This window comes from Propithecus coquereli, unplaced genomic scaffold (genome assembly GCF_000956105.1).
Source record: "Propithecus coquereli isolate 6110/MARCELLA unplaced genomic scaffold, Pcoq_1.0 Scaffold206, whole genome shotgun sequence".
Lineage (NCBI taxonomy): Eukaryota > Metazoa > Chordata > Mammalia > Primates > Indriidae > Propithecus > Propithecus coquereli.
The window spans coordinates 4,925,867-4,942,810 of NW_012145634.1; the positions used below are offsets into that span (position 1 = coordinate 4,925,867).

General features: G+C 50.8%; 1 protein-coding gene across 1 annotated transcript in view; it reads right to left on the reverse strand.

Moving 5' to 3' along the window:
• The window catches only part of LOC105810224 (uncharacterized protein KIAA1671-like), a 62,700-nt gene that overhangs the window by 7,599 nt on the left and 38,157 nt on the right, over nucleotides 1–16,944 (reverse strand). The window contains exons 2-6 of the mRNA XM_012644165.1: nucleotides 11,347–11,465; nucleotides 8,855–9,104; nucleotides 6,398–6,569; nucleotides 4,645–4,769; nucleotides 1,983–2,125 (exon numbers count right to left, since the gene is read on the reverse strand). Of these exons, the coding sequence (XP_012499619.1) occupies nucleotides 1,983–2,125; nucleotides 4,645–4,769; nucleotides 6,398–6,569; nucleotides 8,855–9,104; nucleotides 11,347–11,465 (809 nt within the window). The remainder of the gene's footprint in view (nucleotides 1–1,982; nucleotides 2,126–4,644; nucleotides 4,770–6,397; nucleotides 6,570–8,854; nucleotides 9,105–11,346; nucleotides 11,466–16,944) is intronic.

Consider the following 16,944-nt stretch of genomic DNA (forward strand, 5'->3'; position numbering starts at 1 on the left):
GGCAATGTCACATGACGCATGTAGCAAGAATAAAAAGCTACACACTGTTGTGATCTCAACTGCATAAAAAAGAAAAAAAAAATGGAAGGAGAGATGCCCAGATGTTGACAGTAGTGGTCTTTGCAGGGTAGGATCATGGATGATTTTTTCTGTTTTATATTTTTATATTTTCAAAACTTTCTACAGTAAACACGTACCACTTTTATAACCAAACGCACGTGCGTACAGGACTTGACGTATTTTAATCTCAGAGAAAGCTCCTGACCCTGTGGCCCTGGAGGGCTCAGGGAAGTGGCTGACCTGGCTGGCGGTGGGACGGAGTGGAGGTCTGCGGCTCAGCAGACGAGGGACGAGGTGACTCTCGAGTTCCAGGGGCAGGCCTTGAACTGCTGTGCTTGCCAGCCTAGGGGTGAGGAGGCAGGGGTCCTCCTGGGCAGATGGGGGCCTAGGCTACCCCGGACTCCAGCCAAACCTTGCCCAACAGTAGCGGCACAAGCCCAGGCCTCCAGAGGTGCCGCTGAGACCCTCGCCTGGGGCTCCTGCAGGCCCAGAGAAACACGAGTGCCATCAGCTGACTCTGGGGCCAGCCCCTCGATTCTGGCACCGCCGGAGCAGGGAGGCACCGTCTCAGCCGCGGCCTGCCTCTCTCTAACCCTCGCCCTTTGCTTCCCACAGCCTACCCTGTGCTCCGGCAATACGCACTGTCTGGGGCTCCCAGAAAACCAGGCCTCCAGGCCTTAGCACATCCCGTGGCTTCAGCCTGGGATCCCCCTCACCGCCCCTCTGTCTAGCTAAGACCAAACTGTTCATCGTGACTCGGCTCAAGTATCTCCTCTGGGAAGGCTTTGTTGGCACCCATCCTCACGTCTCCGCCCTGAGCTCTTCCTCCATTGCAGGGCTCAAAGAGCAAACCAGGAAGCAAATATTGGCAGCTCTGGGTGTCTGCTACCATTGCTTACCCCTGCAGTTGTAACACGAACGCAGCCACAGACGACACGTAAATGAATGGGCGTGGCTGTGTTCCAATAAAGCTTTATTTATAAAAGCAGACAGTGAGCTGGATTTGGCCTACGGGCCATAAGTTTGCCAGCCCCTGTGCTGGCAGCACTTATTATAATTTCAGCCCTAGTATCACGAGCAATCTCCAGCCTTTATGTACTAACAGCACTCATGGTAAGAATTCCACTATCCTTTAGTGAGCGCTTCTGCGTGCTGGGGCCCACGCCAAGGGCTTTATACACACTCCTAGTTTCATCCCCACAACCACCTCGGAAGGTTAGGATGGGTAGTAAACCCATTTTACAGATGAGGAAACTGAGGCTCAGAGAGGTCGAGTGACTTTTCCCAGGTCCTGCAGCTCTTAAGTGGCACAGCTGGAATTAAACCCCAGCCATGTGACCTTAGATCCCATGCTCTTAACCTCCACCCCCAGCTGCTGAGACACCCCGGTCTGAGAGCCCCGTGGGGCAGGCGCTGGGCTGTGCTCATCTCTGCACCGAGCAGGCCCAGCCCAGGAATGGGGACGGCTGCTCCACAGACTGCAGCCGAGCTGAGTGACTTTATCTCCTTCAACCTGGTTGTGCCTTTGATCCACCTTCTCAGGTCTCCTTGATCTCCCAAGACAAATGTACTTCCCTGGAGGGTAAGAGGAGGGAGGATGCCTCAGTTTCCCCATCCATCTGGAGAGGGCTAAACTAGATCAGGAGGCTTCCAACGGCGGAGCCCTGGTTTTCAGTGTAGGAGGCGGCAGGGCGGGGGGAAGAAGGGAGGCCCACTGCCGTGATTGCCGGCCCCCTTCCTCTACCTCTGTCGTATTTTTCAGATGTCAGAGAGCTGAGCGACCACATAAACAAAACTGCTGTGGCTAGCGAAAAGAAAAAGTTGCAGCTCTCCTCTATTCAGTTCTAAAAGCTGCAAGCACCTCTTAGAAGTCCATCCTGAGTTTGGGAGGGGAGGGGCTCTCTCTCCCCAAGACCTCTCACCTCTTGTCCTTTTCCACGCTGGAGGGCAGCACGCGACTGCCCAGCACCCCAGGCTGGAAGGGGGACCTGGGGGCCTTGGGCTGGGGGGCCCAGCTGGGGGCCTCGCCAGGACTGTCCACCTCTGGCCTCTTGTGCAGCTGAGCCTGGGGAGAGAAGAGAGCTGAGTCTATAAACCGCCTTTTGTCTGGGGAAGGGCCCATGCGGTGACGCTGTCAGGCCTGCTGAGCCCTCTGTGAGCACTGGGGCCCCAGTGTCTGAATGGACTCAGGCAGGAAACGAGGGCTGAGAAAACGCAGAGGCCAGGCTGGCGTTCCAAGCAGCCGCCCTGGACCACCAGGATCAAATAACCACCCCAGAGTCACATGGTCGTGTTCTCTTTTACTGAAAAGCCGCTGTTCATAGTGTTCTCAGTACACGACACGCCACCTCCTTTACCGTCCTGACACTCTAAGTGCAGACAGTCGAAGGTTTGGTTCCATTAAGTTCCTTACTCCTATATGCATATAAATAAGACGAAGTTTGGATGGCCCTTTAGGGTCCCACAGGAAAATGGCAGCATGGATTTTCACCCATTTTTGGAGGGTGTGTTGGGAATGGAATGACTTAAGATAGTGTGCAAAAAGTCCCCTTGGGGGGCGCAGTGGCTCACGCCTGTAATCCTAGCACTCTGGGAAGCCGAGGCGGGCGGATTGTTTGAGCTCAGGAGTTCGAGACCAGCCTGAGCAAGAGCGAGACCCCGCCTCTACCAAAAATAGAAAGAAATTAATCGGACAGCTAAAAATATATAGAAAAAATTAGCCGGGCACGGTGGCGCATGCCTGTAGTCCCAGCTACTCGGGAGAGGCTGAGGCAGGAGGATCGCTTGAGCCCAGGAGTCTGAGGTTGCTGTGAGCGAGGCTCACACCACGGCACTCACTCTAGCCCGGGCAACAGAGTGAGACTCTGTCTCAAAAAAAAAAAAAAAAAAGTCCCCTTGGGGGACCTGGGCTGTGAGCGTGGTGGGTGGCATCTGTCTCTCGGGCAGCGCTGGGGCAGCCTTAGCAACAGCATCACCACCGTGGTCTGCTGACAGCTCCTGCGCGTGGAACGTTCATCATTCGGACTCCACCGGGCGTGAGTTCTGTGATAACTATTAGCTCGTTTCACGCGTACAAGATCCTTCTCGGGGTAGAGCCTGGCTTTCTCCATTTTACCAAGGAAGTCACGCAGTTTTCAAGAACTGGGATTCATACCGTGTCTGCACCATGCCCAACGCCAGGACTCTTTCCAGAACCAGCCCCGTGGCCTCCTGTGGTTGTTAACAACTGCCAAGCGCTGCCCGTGGCGGAGACTGGCCGGGGCTACTGTGGCAGCCGCCAGGCCCCAGGGCGCCGAGTTAACGCTGTGAATGATGGCGGGAGCCTCACTGCCACAGAGCCGTGGATGCGAGCCGTGCTCAGGGATCCAGGGATCTGCCTTAGGAGTTACTCGAGACGTCCACGCGGCAGCCCCAGGGCCTCTGCCCCACCTGTGACCAGGGCCTCTTCTCTGTCTCCTAGCTTAGGCTGCCTTGGAAGATCATTTGTTTTGATGCTTAAAAAAAAAAAAGTCAGAAGACCTCTGGCCAAGGGTAGTGGCTGAAAGATAAGGGCCTGTAACATTGATTACGGAGACAAGCACGCAGCCACGATTTATTGGCTTTTTATTCTTGCAAGAAATGACCCAGGAAAGCCAAACTTCCATCTCCTGAGGGAGTAACAAATTCATGATCCTCCCATGTGAGGTTTCTGTGGCCTTCGTGGAACAACCAGAGTTGAGGAATTCTGCAAACAAACTAGGCTTTTTTTTTGCCTTAATTTCTTCTTCAGTAAAATGGGAGACGATAACTACCTTTTTGCCGGGTTCTTGGGGTCATAGAGTGAGTTTGCAAGCGCATGGCACCTGGCACACAACAGGGCGGGGGGAAGGGCCCCCTTCCTTGCCTGAACTAAGTACACCCACCTGGGCTGCTGGAGCCGCAGGTGGGGAGGAGGAGGTGGCCCAGCCCTCCCCCAGCATCGCATATCCAGCGGGCGTCCTGGTGTCGTTCAAGAGAGCGACTGTGGTCCCAGTGCTGGCTTCCTGCGTCATCTGGTATCGAAACAATCATTCTCCGTGCCCACCTTCCCTAGCAGGCTGGATTGCTCAAGGGCCTCAGAAGGCTGGGAGTGTTCACCCGTTTCCCAGCACTGGGCCCAGTGCCTAACATGGATCATTAGCCCACTTTACAGATGAGTAAATCGAGGCGTAGCTTGACCAAACAGAGTAGCAGGTTTAGGGGTGGAGGAAAGACAGAAAGTAGAAATCGAGAAACACAGGGCAACTGGCAAAACCCGAATAAGTTAATAGCACTGTTAACAGCGCTGTACCGAGGCCAGTTTCCTAACTCTGACAACGAGCTGTGCCCATGTGAGAAACCATCCCTGCGTGAAGCTGGGTGAAGGGTACATGGAAACCCTCTGTACTATTCTTGCAACTTCCTTTGAGTTGTAAACTATTTCAAAGATGAGAAAGAAGGAATAGAGGAAGAGAGGAGGGAAGGAAGGATGGAAGGGAGGGAAGGAGGGAGCAAGAACTCTGTTCTTGTTGCTGCTGTGGTCAAGGACCATGGCCACCAAGTGGCTCCTGGTGAGGGGTTTGGTACCTTTAGCACTGCTGGGTCCACCCCTGGAAACACAGGCGTCCTCTGAGGATGGCTGACAGGTGTCCTCTCAGCCCTAGATGGCATCTCCTCCTCATCTGACTCTTCCCTTCTAGGCGATTTCTCTTCTGTTGCAAAGAAAACGGCACTGAAGTCATTGGCAGCTGCCATGCACTGAGGTCCTATAGTGACAGGTACTTTGCATACAATATCTCATGCACACTCTCAAGGCCCTGCACTGTTACTGGCCCGTTTGACAGATGAAGACAAACCCTGCTTTCATGCTCTCTCTTGTCGCAACTCTGCCTCTTGCTGGAAGATACGGACAACAGGCAGAGCAGGTTTTCTCTCAAGGGAAGGGACAGACAGACCCACCTCCTGGGCCCCTGGCTCATTGCAAGCGACAGAAATAGAAGGAAATCTTTGGCAGAGGCAGGAAAGGATACAGGAATGTGTTTGGCCAGCAAGGTGCTGGGATTATGCTCTTAGAGAAGAGCGTACAGAGCTCTGTGTGTCTTGTGGAAGGGCGGTCCAAAGGGGGACCCCAAAGCCACTCTCCTTCCCCGTGAGCTCCCCTTTCCGGGACAACACCACCCTCATGCTTGAGGCTGAGTGGATGCCCAAGCAAGAGACTTTTAGGTGTGAAGGGTGAGGCGTTCCACCCTCCCTGATACCCGGACACTGGCGTGGCATGGTGAGGAGGGGGCAGGGGAAGGAGGATGAACCAGGCAGGGCCTGGTCCTCTGGAGCCCCCAGGCTAAGCAGGGAACTGAGGCACACCAGAGAGCACAGGCCTCAGCTGTTCCCAGCCCCTGGCCAGCTCCTCAAGGCTGATGGCAGCACGTCCCAGCTCAGGGTGTCTGTGTGCTTTTGTCCCTTACATGGTCTTCATTTGTTCCAGGCAGCTTGGCTCAGAAAACCAAGAAAGCAGGCAGTGAGGTCTCGCTCTTTGACATGGGCAAATCCCAAATGAACAAAGGCACCTATAATAGCTCTGGGGAACTCAGTGGGGAGCTTAGCTGCTACAGTTTCCACTGCAAGAAGAAATTTTGTTTCTTCTTAAGAATCTTTCAAGGCTCTCCATCTATAGACAAAATCTAACTTCTTAGCAACGCATCAAGGACGTCCACGATCTGGCCCCTGCCTACCTTTTCAGCATGGCTCTTGCTATTCCCAGCTTGTGTGACACTAAGCTGCTAAAAGATGTTCCTGCCATATACACACAACGTTCTTGCCATACTTCTCGTCCCTTTGATCCTGTTGATACTTCTGCCTGGAATACCTTTCCCTAGCTAATTTTTATATGTTCTTCAAGATTCACTCAAGTTTTGATATAGAATGCAGCCAAAGCAATCCCTAAAGGAAAATGAATAGCCTTAAATAATTTATTAGAAAACAAAAAAGACTGATAATAAATGAATTGATCTTTCAACTCAAGAATCTAGAAAAATACCAGCAAGCAAAGCTAAAGAAAGTATAAAGGTGAATTTAATAAGAATAAAAACAGAAATAGTGAAACACAATTAAGTTGTGTCTCTGTCCCTTGTAACCCAAACATCCTCAATTAATATATCATCCCTCAAAACATTTTACCTAGTTTCTGATAAGCTCTGCAGAACAAGAAATCAGTTTCCTGTGTAACTGTGCTCTTATGCTCCAAAGCCTTCTAAATTGAGAGAGTTCTTCCCAGGGTTTAATCTAAATCCTTCCTGCTGTGCAATATGGTATCTGGGGAGGAGAGAAGGCATGGACATACCCGTTGAATCTTTGAACATCCATGTGTTGTCAGTCTCTTCCAAAGGAGACCTGCTCTCCGACTCGCTGACTCGGCTGCGCCGGAGGGAGTGGGAGATTGGAGCTCGCCGGCGGCTTCTCTTGCTGAGCTGCACCCGGGTCTTGAGGGCACTTGAGTCGAGGACTGAGGTTTGCTTTAGGGGTGGAAGGGAGGAAGAGGAAGAAAAGGAAGGGAACCATCAACTGAGGACACCATCCTGGGTGTGTGTGTATAGCTTCATTGATACATGAGAGGCTATTTAGGTGGTACATGGGCCAGTGTTTCTGCATTTTCATGGTAACCTAAACACCCTAAGCCTGGATTTCTCCAGGAAACATACCATATAGGCTGATGACAAGAATCAGGTGCAACAATGAACCTGGAGTGCCCTGGCACGCAGGAGACACACATGGAAATGCCTTTCCCCTCCTGGCGACATCATACTAGCATATACGCTAGAGCAATACTCAGTACACAGCAGGAGCTCAATAAATGTCTGTTTGTTTGTTGAATGAATAACGGGATTTACCATCTAACTAAATCCTTATGTCAACTGTATTCACAGAGTCCCCGAGCTGAGAGGTTCCCCATGTGGTCCCTCCTTCACTCACACAATCTAGGCTGCAGGTGGGAGGGGACGGAGCAACCTGCTAAACACCGGGCCTTCACTTTCACGCATCCCTGAAGACTCACACTCTGAGCGGGGGCAAGCAGACTGTCACTAAGGGTTTCCAAGATCACCACTGTCCTGGTGAAAGGGCCCAGGGTGCAGACCGTCCAGGTGGGCCCGGAAAGGAGGTGGGCAGCGCCTGGCTTAGCAGGCTTCTGGGAGATGGTGGTGAAGTGTTCGAAGGTCTGTGCTCAAGCCCTGTTCAGTTCCAAACATGGCTGTGTGACCTTGGACAATGCACTTCACCTCTCTGAGCTTGGGGTCCGTACTTATAAAAAGGAGATAATCATAGCATTCCAGTTCTAGGGTGGCCAAGAGAATTCCCTGAGCTCGGGCATGGAAAGCCATTGTTTGAGACGGTGCCTGACCAAGGCCCACAGCTGAGAGCTGTCGCCACACGGGACTTCCCTCTTCCTGGCGATCTCCTGTTCTTGCATGAAATGTTGGTTTCTTCCCCTCAGGTCCTCTTTGGAGAAATTCTGTCACCCAGGGCTTTCTAAGCCTGCGATGATGGGCTCATTTTAGCAGGTCATTTGCCAGAGGTGGCAAGTGACAGATGCCCCACTGGGGGTGGCAGAGGGAGCTGATCCTGATACAGCTACTTCCCAGACCAGCCGCAAAGGCGTCCTATGGGGAGATTTGCGTGGGACCAGGGCAAGGGGGGACAGATGGAGATCACAGAGTGTCTGCTGCAGCCAGAGATGGGCTAGCTTCTCCGGCCGCTCAGTAGAGCCGGTTTTTCACACTCAGAGAGGGGCAGATGGTGCCCTGCACACAAAGCCACCCTCGCGGCCTCAGCCTGGTTCCTTAGTGTCTTGCCTCCCCATTCAAGCTCCAAACAGCCCCCAAATCATGGCTGGCGTCATATGTAAACCTCAGTATAGTTTCAATAAGCAGCACACTAAGCCTTGGGACACCAGCATTTACAATCACTCAGGGACCACTTTGATTTCCTAATCTGCAAAATGGACAAGCAGTGTCGCCTCAGGGGTTATTAGAACGTGCATGGGCCCGTGGCCAACACTCAGTGACTATCGTTAATAATGGTCACTGAGAGGGAACTGCTTAGTGTTCTAGGAGGAAAGTCCAGCAAAATATGCCACGGCACGGTGATATAACGCTAGTATGTAAGCTAGAGCAATGCTTGGCATGTGGCGGGATCTCAATAAATGTTTGCTGAGTGAATAACTGAATACATCACCTACCTAAATCCTCAAGACACCCAGAGAGGTGGCTGCATCCAGGGCCATGTGTCTTTCTCTGCCTCTGCCTTTATCTAGAGGTGCAAGCGAGAGCCTTGACCGTACTTAGCAAGCGAATCCCCTTTGAAGCCCTAGAGGGGCTCAGAATTGTTCTGAGCGAACTCTAGCTTCATGCTCAGAATTACAAACCTCAGGCAGGGCGCTCAGGGGTAAGAGGTCAGACTTCCTGCTTACCTGGCAGCTGAGGGCTTAGGTCAGGCTGAACTGGAACCCACTTGGTTGTATCTGAGGCGGTGGCGCTGCTACGCTAATTACAAGTAGATAAGAAGGCTGAGGCTCTGAGAGGGCAAGACGTTTGCCCCAAGACACACAGTGGGTATATGGCAGGACCAAGCTACATGCATAAGTGAGTCTCGACTCAAAGACTGTGCCCTCTGTACCCACTACAGGGGTCCCTGGAATACAGAGCCTACCCCGAAGGGGCAGTTTACTGGGAGATGCTGGAACTTCTTTTAAGAAAAAATGACTCTTTCCAACATAGCCACATGCTCCTGGCTATTGACTTACGTCAATGAAGGAAAAGTCGTCTACTCCCTTTGTGGGGCAGGCGTCTGGTGGGGGTGGCCCCTCCGTCCCGTCGGTGGACTCCAGGTCGGTGCTGGAGCGGTCCACGCTGGTGCTCCGCTGGTCCCTGGAGCAGTCGTACTGGTCCCCGGCAGAGGTGGGCTCCGTTTGGGAGGACAGAGAAGACAAGCGGCTACTGGGGGGCTGTTTCTGTGCCGATGTGGCACTGCTGTCGGGGGACTCGGGGGCCGAGCTGCAAGAAAGGCAAGGAAGGGAGACGTGGTCGTGGAGGCGTTCCAGAGAACAGAATTTCAAGTAAAGAAGGTGGCACGAAGTACAGCTCGGAGTGTCCTGTGTACGCCAGGGAACAGCAGACAGCACGTCCCAGGAGGAGAACCTCTTGGGAAACAGCGTAGGATATGCCAGCCGGGTGCTGTTCGTGGGACCACCTGCAACACCCGGCCAGGTGCAGAATGGGAGGAGTCAGCCCTGTGCCATTCAAGACCCTCTCACCCTGCACTGTCCCATACGGGAGCTGCTTGTCACAGGTGGCTGCTGGGCTATTGCAATGTGCAAGCAAGAGTGGAGATGTTCCCTGAGTATAAAGCACATGCTGGATTTGCAACACTTTGAATAAAAAAAAAAAAGAGTGTAAAATATTTCATGAATAACCTTTCATGTTAATTATATGTTGAAATAACAGTATTTTGGATCTGTTGGTTTCGATAAAATATATCACTAAAATTAATTTCACTTGCTTCTTTTTACTTTTTTGGTGTGGCTCCTAGGACATTTTAAATTACATATATGTCATGCATTTGCAGCTTACATTGTATTCCCTCTTTTGTTTATAATTGACACATAATCATTATACATGTTTATGGGGACAGAGGGATGTTTCAATACATGTATGCAGTGCATATTGATCAAATCATCACTTTGGACTTCTGTTGGACAATGACAGCCTGATGTAGATCAGATGATCACTAGCCGTTATCATGGGAGAGCAGGGGCTGGGGAATCTCCTGCAATGTTTCATTTTATCATTCATTCAATAAAGATTTACTGAGCATTTACTGAGCATACTGAGGCACTGTGCTAAAAACTGTGTCATCTAATCCTCTCCACGATCCTGTGAGGATTATTTTATAATCCTATAACCTCCACAGTCCTATTATAACCTCATGAAATTAAATATGAACCTTGTTCAAGATGAGGAAACTGAGGCATAGAGATGAATTAGCTCGCACAAAGGGGCAGAACTAGGATTGAGTTACGCAATCTGACTCCAGAAGCCAGGTCTTTGGATATCGCCTACTTCTGAAATCTCTTCCCATGATAATATATTCAGGGATCACTCTAATAACTGGAACCACATAAGATAGAAAATGTATAAATAATTCAAGGCATTAACTCTCTTCCCTCCCCAACACACACATAAAAAAGACATGGAAGTTAAGAGCATAGCAAAGCCTCCAGGGCCTCCAGGGCGTAGGAGACCCTTACCTTGACAAAGGGCAGGTGGGCACACTTGACAGGTGGGTCTATCCTGAAAGACCTCCCACCCCCCCCACCGCCCCCAAACTGCACCCTTGAGCAGAACTTTAGGCCCAGGTACTGGCATTTTTCCATGCTTTTTGTCAGCTTTGGGATGATTGCATCACTTGGAATATGGAGGACGTTGGGGGTTGTGGGGTAGGATTGAGGCAACGCCGGGACGGGGGAAATACCTCCACGGAGGCAGCAGATGGCAGCGCTGCCCAGGGCTGGGAGCAGGACCGCGCCTGGTGGCCCTGGGGCGGGAGGCTGCAGTGCCGCCGCCGGGCAGCAGGGGGCGCCCGCCCACGGGAGCGCCCTGGTGGGTCTTGCGGGGGTGGAGGGGGCACACAGCGACATGCGCGAAACCGAGGCCCGGGGCTTCCAGCGATCTTGCCGGGGCAGTCTAGTGAAATGCAAGCAAGCTCATGAACGAAACACTTACGTTTTACTGTTGGGGGAAATGGCTGTCACAGACACTGTAAGAAACCTTGGCTTCCCTTTTATTTTTTCTCGTGCATTTTCAATTCCATCCTCTACCCAACTTGATCATCAATGACTTATCATTTTTTTTACTGTGGTAAAATCCACATAACATAAAAGTGACCATTAGTGGCATTTAGTGTAGTCACAGTGTTGTGCAACCGTCACCACTGTGCAGCTGTGGGACACTTGTCACCCCGAAAGAAAACCCCGTGTCCGTTAAGCAGTCACTGCCCGTCCTCCTCCGCCCCCAGCCCCTGACCCTGATCTGCTTCCTGGCTCTGTAGATTTGCCTACCGTGGACATCTCATATATTATTTTCTGTATAATTTTTTTGTACTTTCTAAATTTCTTCTTTTGTTTTTACAGTAAGAATGGTTTCCTCCTGCAATTTCAGAGAGATTCCACCAATACAGAAATCGACTCCGGCCCAGATGCCCCTCGTCGCAGCCTGGATGCCCGCACGCGCGCCCTACCTGTCCCTGCTGTGGCGCTGGTCTGTCCACGTCCCATACTGGCTGTCGGCTTCGTGCACAAGAGTGTCGGTGTCCTTGGCCTCAGGGGTCCGCCGGGAGAAACACTGCTTCAGTTGGTCCTGCAAGGACAAGCCAGAAACGCTCAGAACCCGGTCCCAGCTAACACAAATCACACCACCTGGCCCCCAAGTTCAGACCTGTCTGGTTCCCTGCTGCCCTCAGAGGTGGGGCTGGACGTCATAGCTGAGCACTAGGGTGATCGACCGTCTTGGTTTGCCTGAGACATCCCAGGATGCAGGACTTTCAGTGCTGCAGCTGGGCAAACTGGGACTCTACCTGGCCAGCCCCCAAGACTCATCGGGCTGGTTCGGGCACCCTGCCCAGGTGCCCACCGCCACCGTGCTCCCTCCGCCAGCATCGCCCAGCACAACATCCGTGCAGCACCGAACTTGGGCCAGGCACCGGGCAAAGCTTTAACATGAGATCACCTTGCTGAACTGCAGCCCCTCAACCAGCCTACGGAGCGGGTTTTATTACAATCCCCATTTTACAGATGAGAAAATTGAGGCTTAGAGAGGTAAAGTGATGTGCCCCAAATCAAACAGCCAGTAGATGGCAAAGTGGAATTCAAACCCAGGCGGAGGTCTTGCACCCCGAGTCCAAACCACTGTGCCCCAGGCAATATCAATCCCTTGGTCTGCCACTGCCTGGTCAGTGACTGATCTCTGCCCCTGGCCTGGACCCCCAGAGGGGGCAGGCAAGGAGCAAGGGCTCTGGCTACCACAGAGCTGGCCAAGGCCATTAGTTTCCATGAAACGAGAGAACTGCCGGCTTCCCTAATTTGTCCGCTTGGCAAATTAAAAGCCTATTTCTGGTGATGGAGCCACTGAACTGGCTGCCGCTGAGGCCCAGGCTTTACCTAGAGGGGAGAAGCCAGAGCTCTCCAGCTGAGACCAAAAGCCCAATCCCTCGTCTGGGCCACTGGCACAGTAACGGCTCACAGGGCCTCAGCTGCCTGAGCTTTGAGCGACGTTCTCAGTCACTCAAAGGTGGAGGAATGTGGAGGTAAGGATAAGGGGGTGAGAGGGACCTTGCCCCCAAATCCAGAGAGACCCACAGGGCGCATCTTCATTCCGTACGTTCCATTTGAGGTCAGGAGGCACATTCTGCGGGAATGTGCTTCAGATCATTCATCTCCTGCTCAGAAACCCTCAAGGGCTCCCTATTGTCCTCCTACAGAAACCCAAGGCCCCTTGCAACTGAGCCCCAAATTTCCTGTCCAGTCCCAACCCCTGCCCTTGCTCCAAACAAACTCCCTTCCCTACTCCCCCTGGCCTCCTACACGCCGCATCCCACACGACCCTCGCACGTTCCTGTTCCTGGCCTCGGCGGCTCTGCTGGCGCTGTTCCCCCTTCCTGTCCGGCCAACTTAGCCAAAGCTCTCGCAGCCCACGGTGACCACTCCTTCCCTAAACGTCTCACTGCACACCCTGGGTGACTTATCAATTGTACCAGGCAAAGTGGGACACGTAAGTTATTTACTCAACAAATATTTACTGAGCACCTACTGTGTGCCAGGCAGCGGAGAGCCAGGAGTGGAGGGAGAGGGGGTCACAACATAGATGCAACCTCTGGGACTCTGCAGCTCAGCAGAGGGGCCCTTTAAGACTGGGGGCTCCAACACCTTTGTTCCCTCCTTGGAGCCCGGCTGCACACAGAGGGCACCTGATCAGTGCAGGTGAGCTGGCTGGTTCTCAGCAGTCTACGTTCTTCCCTGGCAGGGGGAGCTGGCCTCTTTGCAGCTTTTTTGGAACCATCTTAGCCGAGTAAGCATAGATGGCCCCGCAGAAGGAGTGAGTGCCTGGGAAAGCCGTGCTGTGTGACCTCAGGGACTTCGCATCCCTCTCTGAGTTGCAGAAAAGTTATAAGGATTCAGTGAGGAAATGGTGGTCACCCCAAGGGCACAGATTTCAAACAAGAGGACCCATGTGACAGCTCCTAGGACAGGGCCTGGCACTCAGGAGATGCCCAGTAAGTGCTCATTTCCTTTCCCATACCCTCTCTCTTGCCTGTTGGGGACACTCGTGTACCCCATCATGTTCCCAGGAAGGCTGCCAGTGAGGTGTAGGCAAGGACAGGAATTCAGAATAAATCCCTAACTCACCTCTGATAAATGGCCACACTCACAGACCCTAACAACATCTGCCAGTCCAAACAGCCTAATTCCACTGCCTGTAGAACCTTTTCTTTCTCCAGCTACCAAAGTAACACATGCTCATTATAAAACATTTAGGAATTACAGAGAGTCACAAAGAATACCTTTGAAAATAACTCATCACCCCAAGAAAAGATCCTTGCATAGTCCTGTCCAGAACCTTCTAAGTCACCTCCTCTACATTGTCACCTTCAATAGCTGAAGAATATTCCACTCTGTGAATGCAGCATCATTCAATTAACCAATCCCCAAGCACTGGCACTTCCAGGTTGCTCAGTATTTTCTCACTACTATCATCAACAATATGATAAACATCCTGAGACAATTCCCATAAGAGAAATTCCTAAGTATAGAATCACCGGGTTACACAGAGCACATCTCTAAGGCTTTGGCACCTGATGATCAAGCCAGTCTTGGGACAGGCTGCCCAAGCTCCAGGTGCGTGGTATAACGTGGGGACGCTGCTAGCACACTGTAGGGAGGGAGTCAGTCCCCACTTAGGGTAGCCCTTTTGCCTTGAAAGGTCACCTGACATGCTCAGAGGCATGACACCTTTGACGGAATTCTCCCCGAGACCCAGGAACGGAAGTGGTCGTCCGAGCGCACTCTAAGATGCTTTTTTTTTTCTTAGTCGAGACTAGGTCTTGCTATGTTGCTCTGGCTGGTCTTTTAAATTTTTTTTTAATTTCAAAATATTAAGGGGGTACAAATGTTTTTGTTACATAGATACCCTATGTAATGCTTAAGTCAGGGCTTTTGGTGTGCCTGTCGCCAGAATAGTATTCATTGTACCCAATAGGTAAGTTTTTATTCCTCAACCCCCACCTCCCCTCCCCGCGCCGTTCTTGGTTTCCAATGTCCTTTATATCTCTTTGTGCCTGCAAATGCCCATAGCTTAGCTCCCACTTATTAGTGAGAACATGTGGCGTTTGGTTTCAGTTCTACGCAAGTTGCTACAAAAGACATTATTTCATTCCTTTTTATGGCTGAGTGGTACTCCATGGCGTACATACTCGTATACCACATTTTCTTTATCTGCTTGTGAACTGATGAGCACTTAGGCTGATTCCCCATCTTTGCGATTGTGAATTGTGCTGCAATAAACATTTGAGTGCAGGTGTCTTTTTTATAAAATGACTTCTTTTCCTTTGAGTAGATACCTAGTAGTGGGATTGCTGGATCGAATGGTACATCTACATTTATTTCTTTGAGGACTCTCCATACTGTTTTCCACAGAGGTTGTACGAATTTGCAGTCCCACCAACAATGCATACGTGTTCCTTTCTCTCTGCACCCATGCCAGCATCTATTGTTTCTTGACTTTTTAATGACTATTTTAAGAGGGTAAGGTGGTATCTCATTGCAGTTTTAATTTGCATTTCCCCGATGATTAGTGACGGTGAGCATTTTTTCATATTTTTGTCGGCCATTTGTCCATCTTCTTTGGAAAACCTTCTGTTCATGTCTTTTGCATACTTTTTGAGGGGGTTGTTTGGTTTTTTCTTGCTGATTTGAGTTCTTTAATTAATTAAAATTAACTAATATTAAGAATTCAGTTCCTCAGTGGCACCAGCCATACTTCAAGGTCTCCATAGCTACCTTCATGTGGCTACCATATTGAACAACACAGAAAAGTGAACATTTCTATCACTGCCGAAGGTTCTAGTGGCTGGCACTGCTGGAGAACTTCCCACGATATAATAATTATAATTGGCCAATTTCTTATCAGTCTTCCCTGGACAGGCACTGTTTCGAGAGCCAGAATACCTGGATTTGAATCCAGGCTGTACCACATAGTAGCTGTGTGACCTTAGACAAGTTACTTAACCTCTCTGTGCCTCAATGTTCAGACAAAGTAGATGTGCATGTGACATTGTGTTGAATGTCACTGCAGTCTCTACTCTTTAACACGGACCGTCAAATCTGAAGTAAGAGAATTCATCTTGTACTATGGCTTAAGAAAGCGAGCTGTTTACCAGTACTTTCTCTAGTTGGTACCCTGGTAACCTCTTGTGCATGACAAGTAACTTACGCCTCACCACTCCACCAGACCCTGGCAGGACTTCAGATCAGCAGTGCCTGAGCTTAGCTCCCAGGGCTACCAGGGCTCAAGGTCAACCACAATAAAGGTCGGAGACTCTGCTTTCTAAAGGTCAGATTGTTTTATTCGCCCGAAGGCAGAATGTTCTTCCCGTTCAGTGTTGCCTCACAGGCTGCTATGAACTCCCTGACTGACTGTAGGCAAGTAGATGTCTACAAGGGAGTCTGAAAATCCGCATGATAAGTTAAAAGGCAGACAGAAGAGCTGTGTCCCAATTACTCGCCATAGATCAGTGTCCCCAGTCCATACTTCAGTTTGTCATTGGTCAAATGAGGTTATTCAAATTCTGTAATTTAGACCTAGAAGGACCCTCTGAGCCCGTTCAGTCGGCCCTTCTTTTTCAGAGGAGGAAACGGAAGCCCAGACACAGGAACAGCGATGGGGCTCTTAGTTCTCACAGCACGTGGGAGGCCGTGCTGGGGGGACTGGAACCCAGGCTCTGGGATTTCTCCCCAGTGCTCCTTGCAGCCACCAACGTGCCACCTGCACCGCCTTCTTCCCAATGCTCCAGGAAGCTGTGAGGAGGAAATGTACGTAAAAACGCTCTCAGGAAACCTTAAGAACTTGGCAGGTTTGAAAACCACTTGCTCGGACTAGCTCGGCAAGCCCCAAAGCCACTGGTGGGAGAAAACTCTGGACTCTTGAATTGCAGGCAAAGATGACTGCGCCAGCCTGGCCCCGGGCCGACAGCTCTCTAATGTCCACGCTGGGAAGACCAGGCTAACATGCCCCTCTAAGGGCTGTGTGAAAACACGCCATGACACGTGCTCTGAAATTTAAAACGCGCACACCCTTAACTCAGTAACTTTAGTTCAAAAACTTTATCTCAAGGAAATCATCAGACACACTTGTCAAGATCTACGAACATGGACGCCACCCTGCAGGATTCGCCATCATTGCAAAATACTGCAAACAGTAGGTGTCCAATGGATGGGGATGGGTGAAATTCAGCATCCACACGATGGATAAAACGCAGCCAAGGTAAACGATGTTCAGAAAGGATATTTATCTACCGTCACTGAAAGATGTTTGCCACACACTAGCGAACAAAAAATTAAAAAGGTAACAAAGCAACGTGTGTTGCGATAGCAGCGTTGTAAAAATAAACACATAAATGTGAGTGAAAAGAAAAAAGAAAAACATCTGGAAGACTCCATGGCAAATTGTTAACAGGCACGCTGTGTGGTGGTGAGATAGCAGGTTGCCTTTTTATGGATATTTTACTTAGTTACACACTTATAATTTTATATCCCAATATAACCAGATGACAAAATTAAATAGA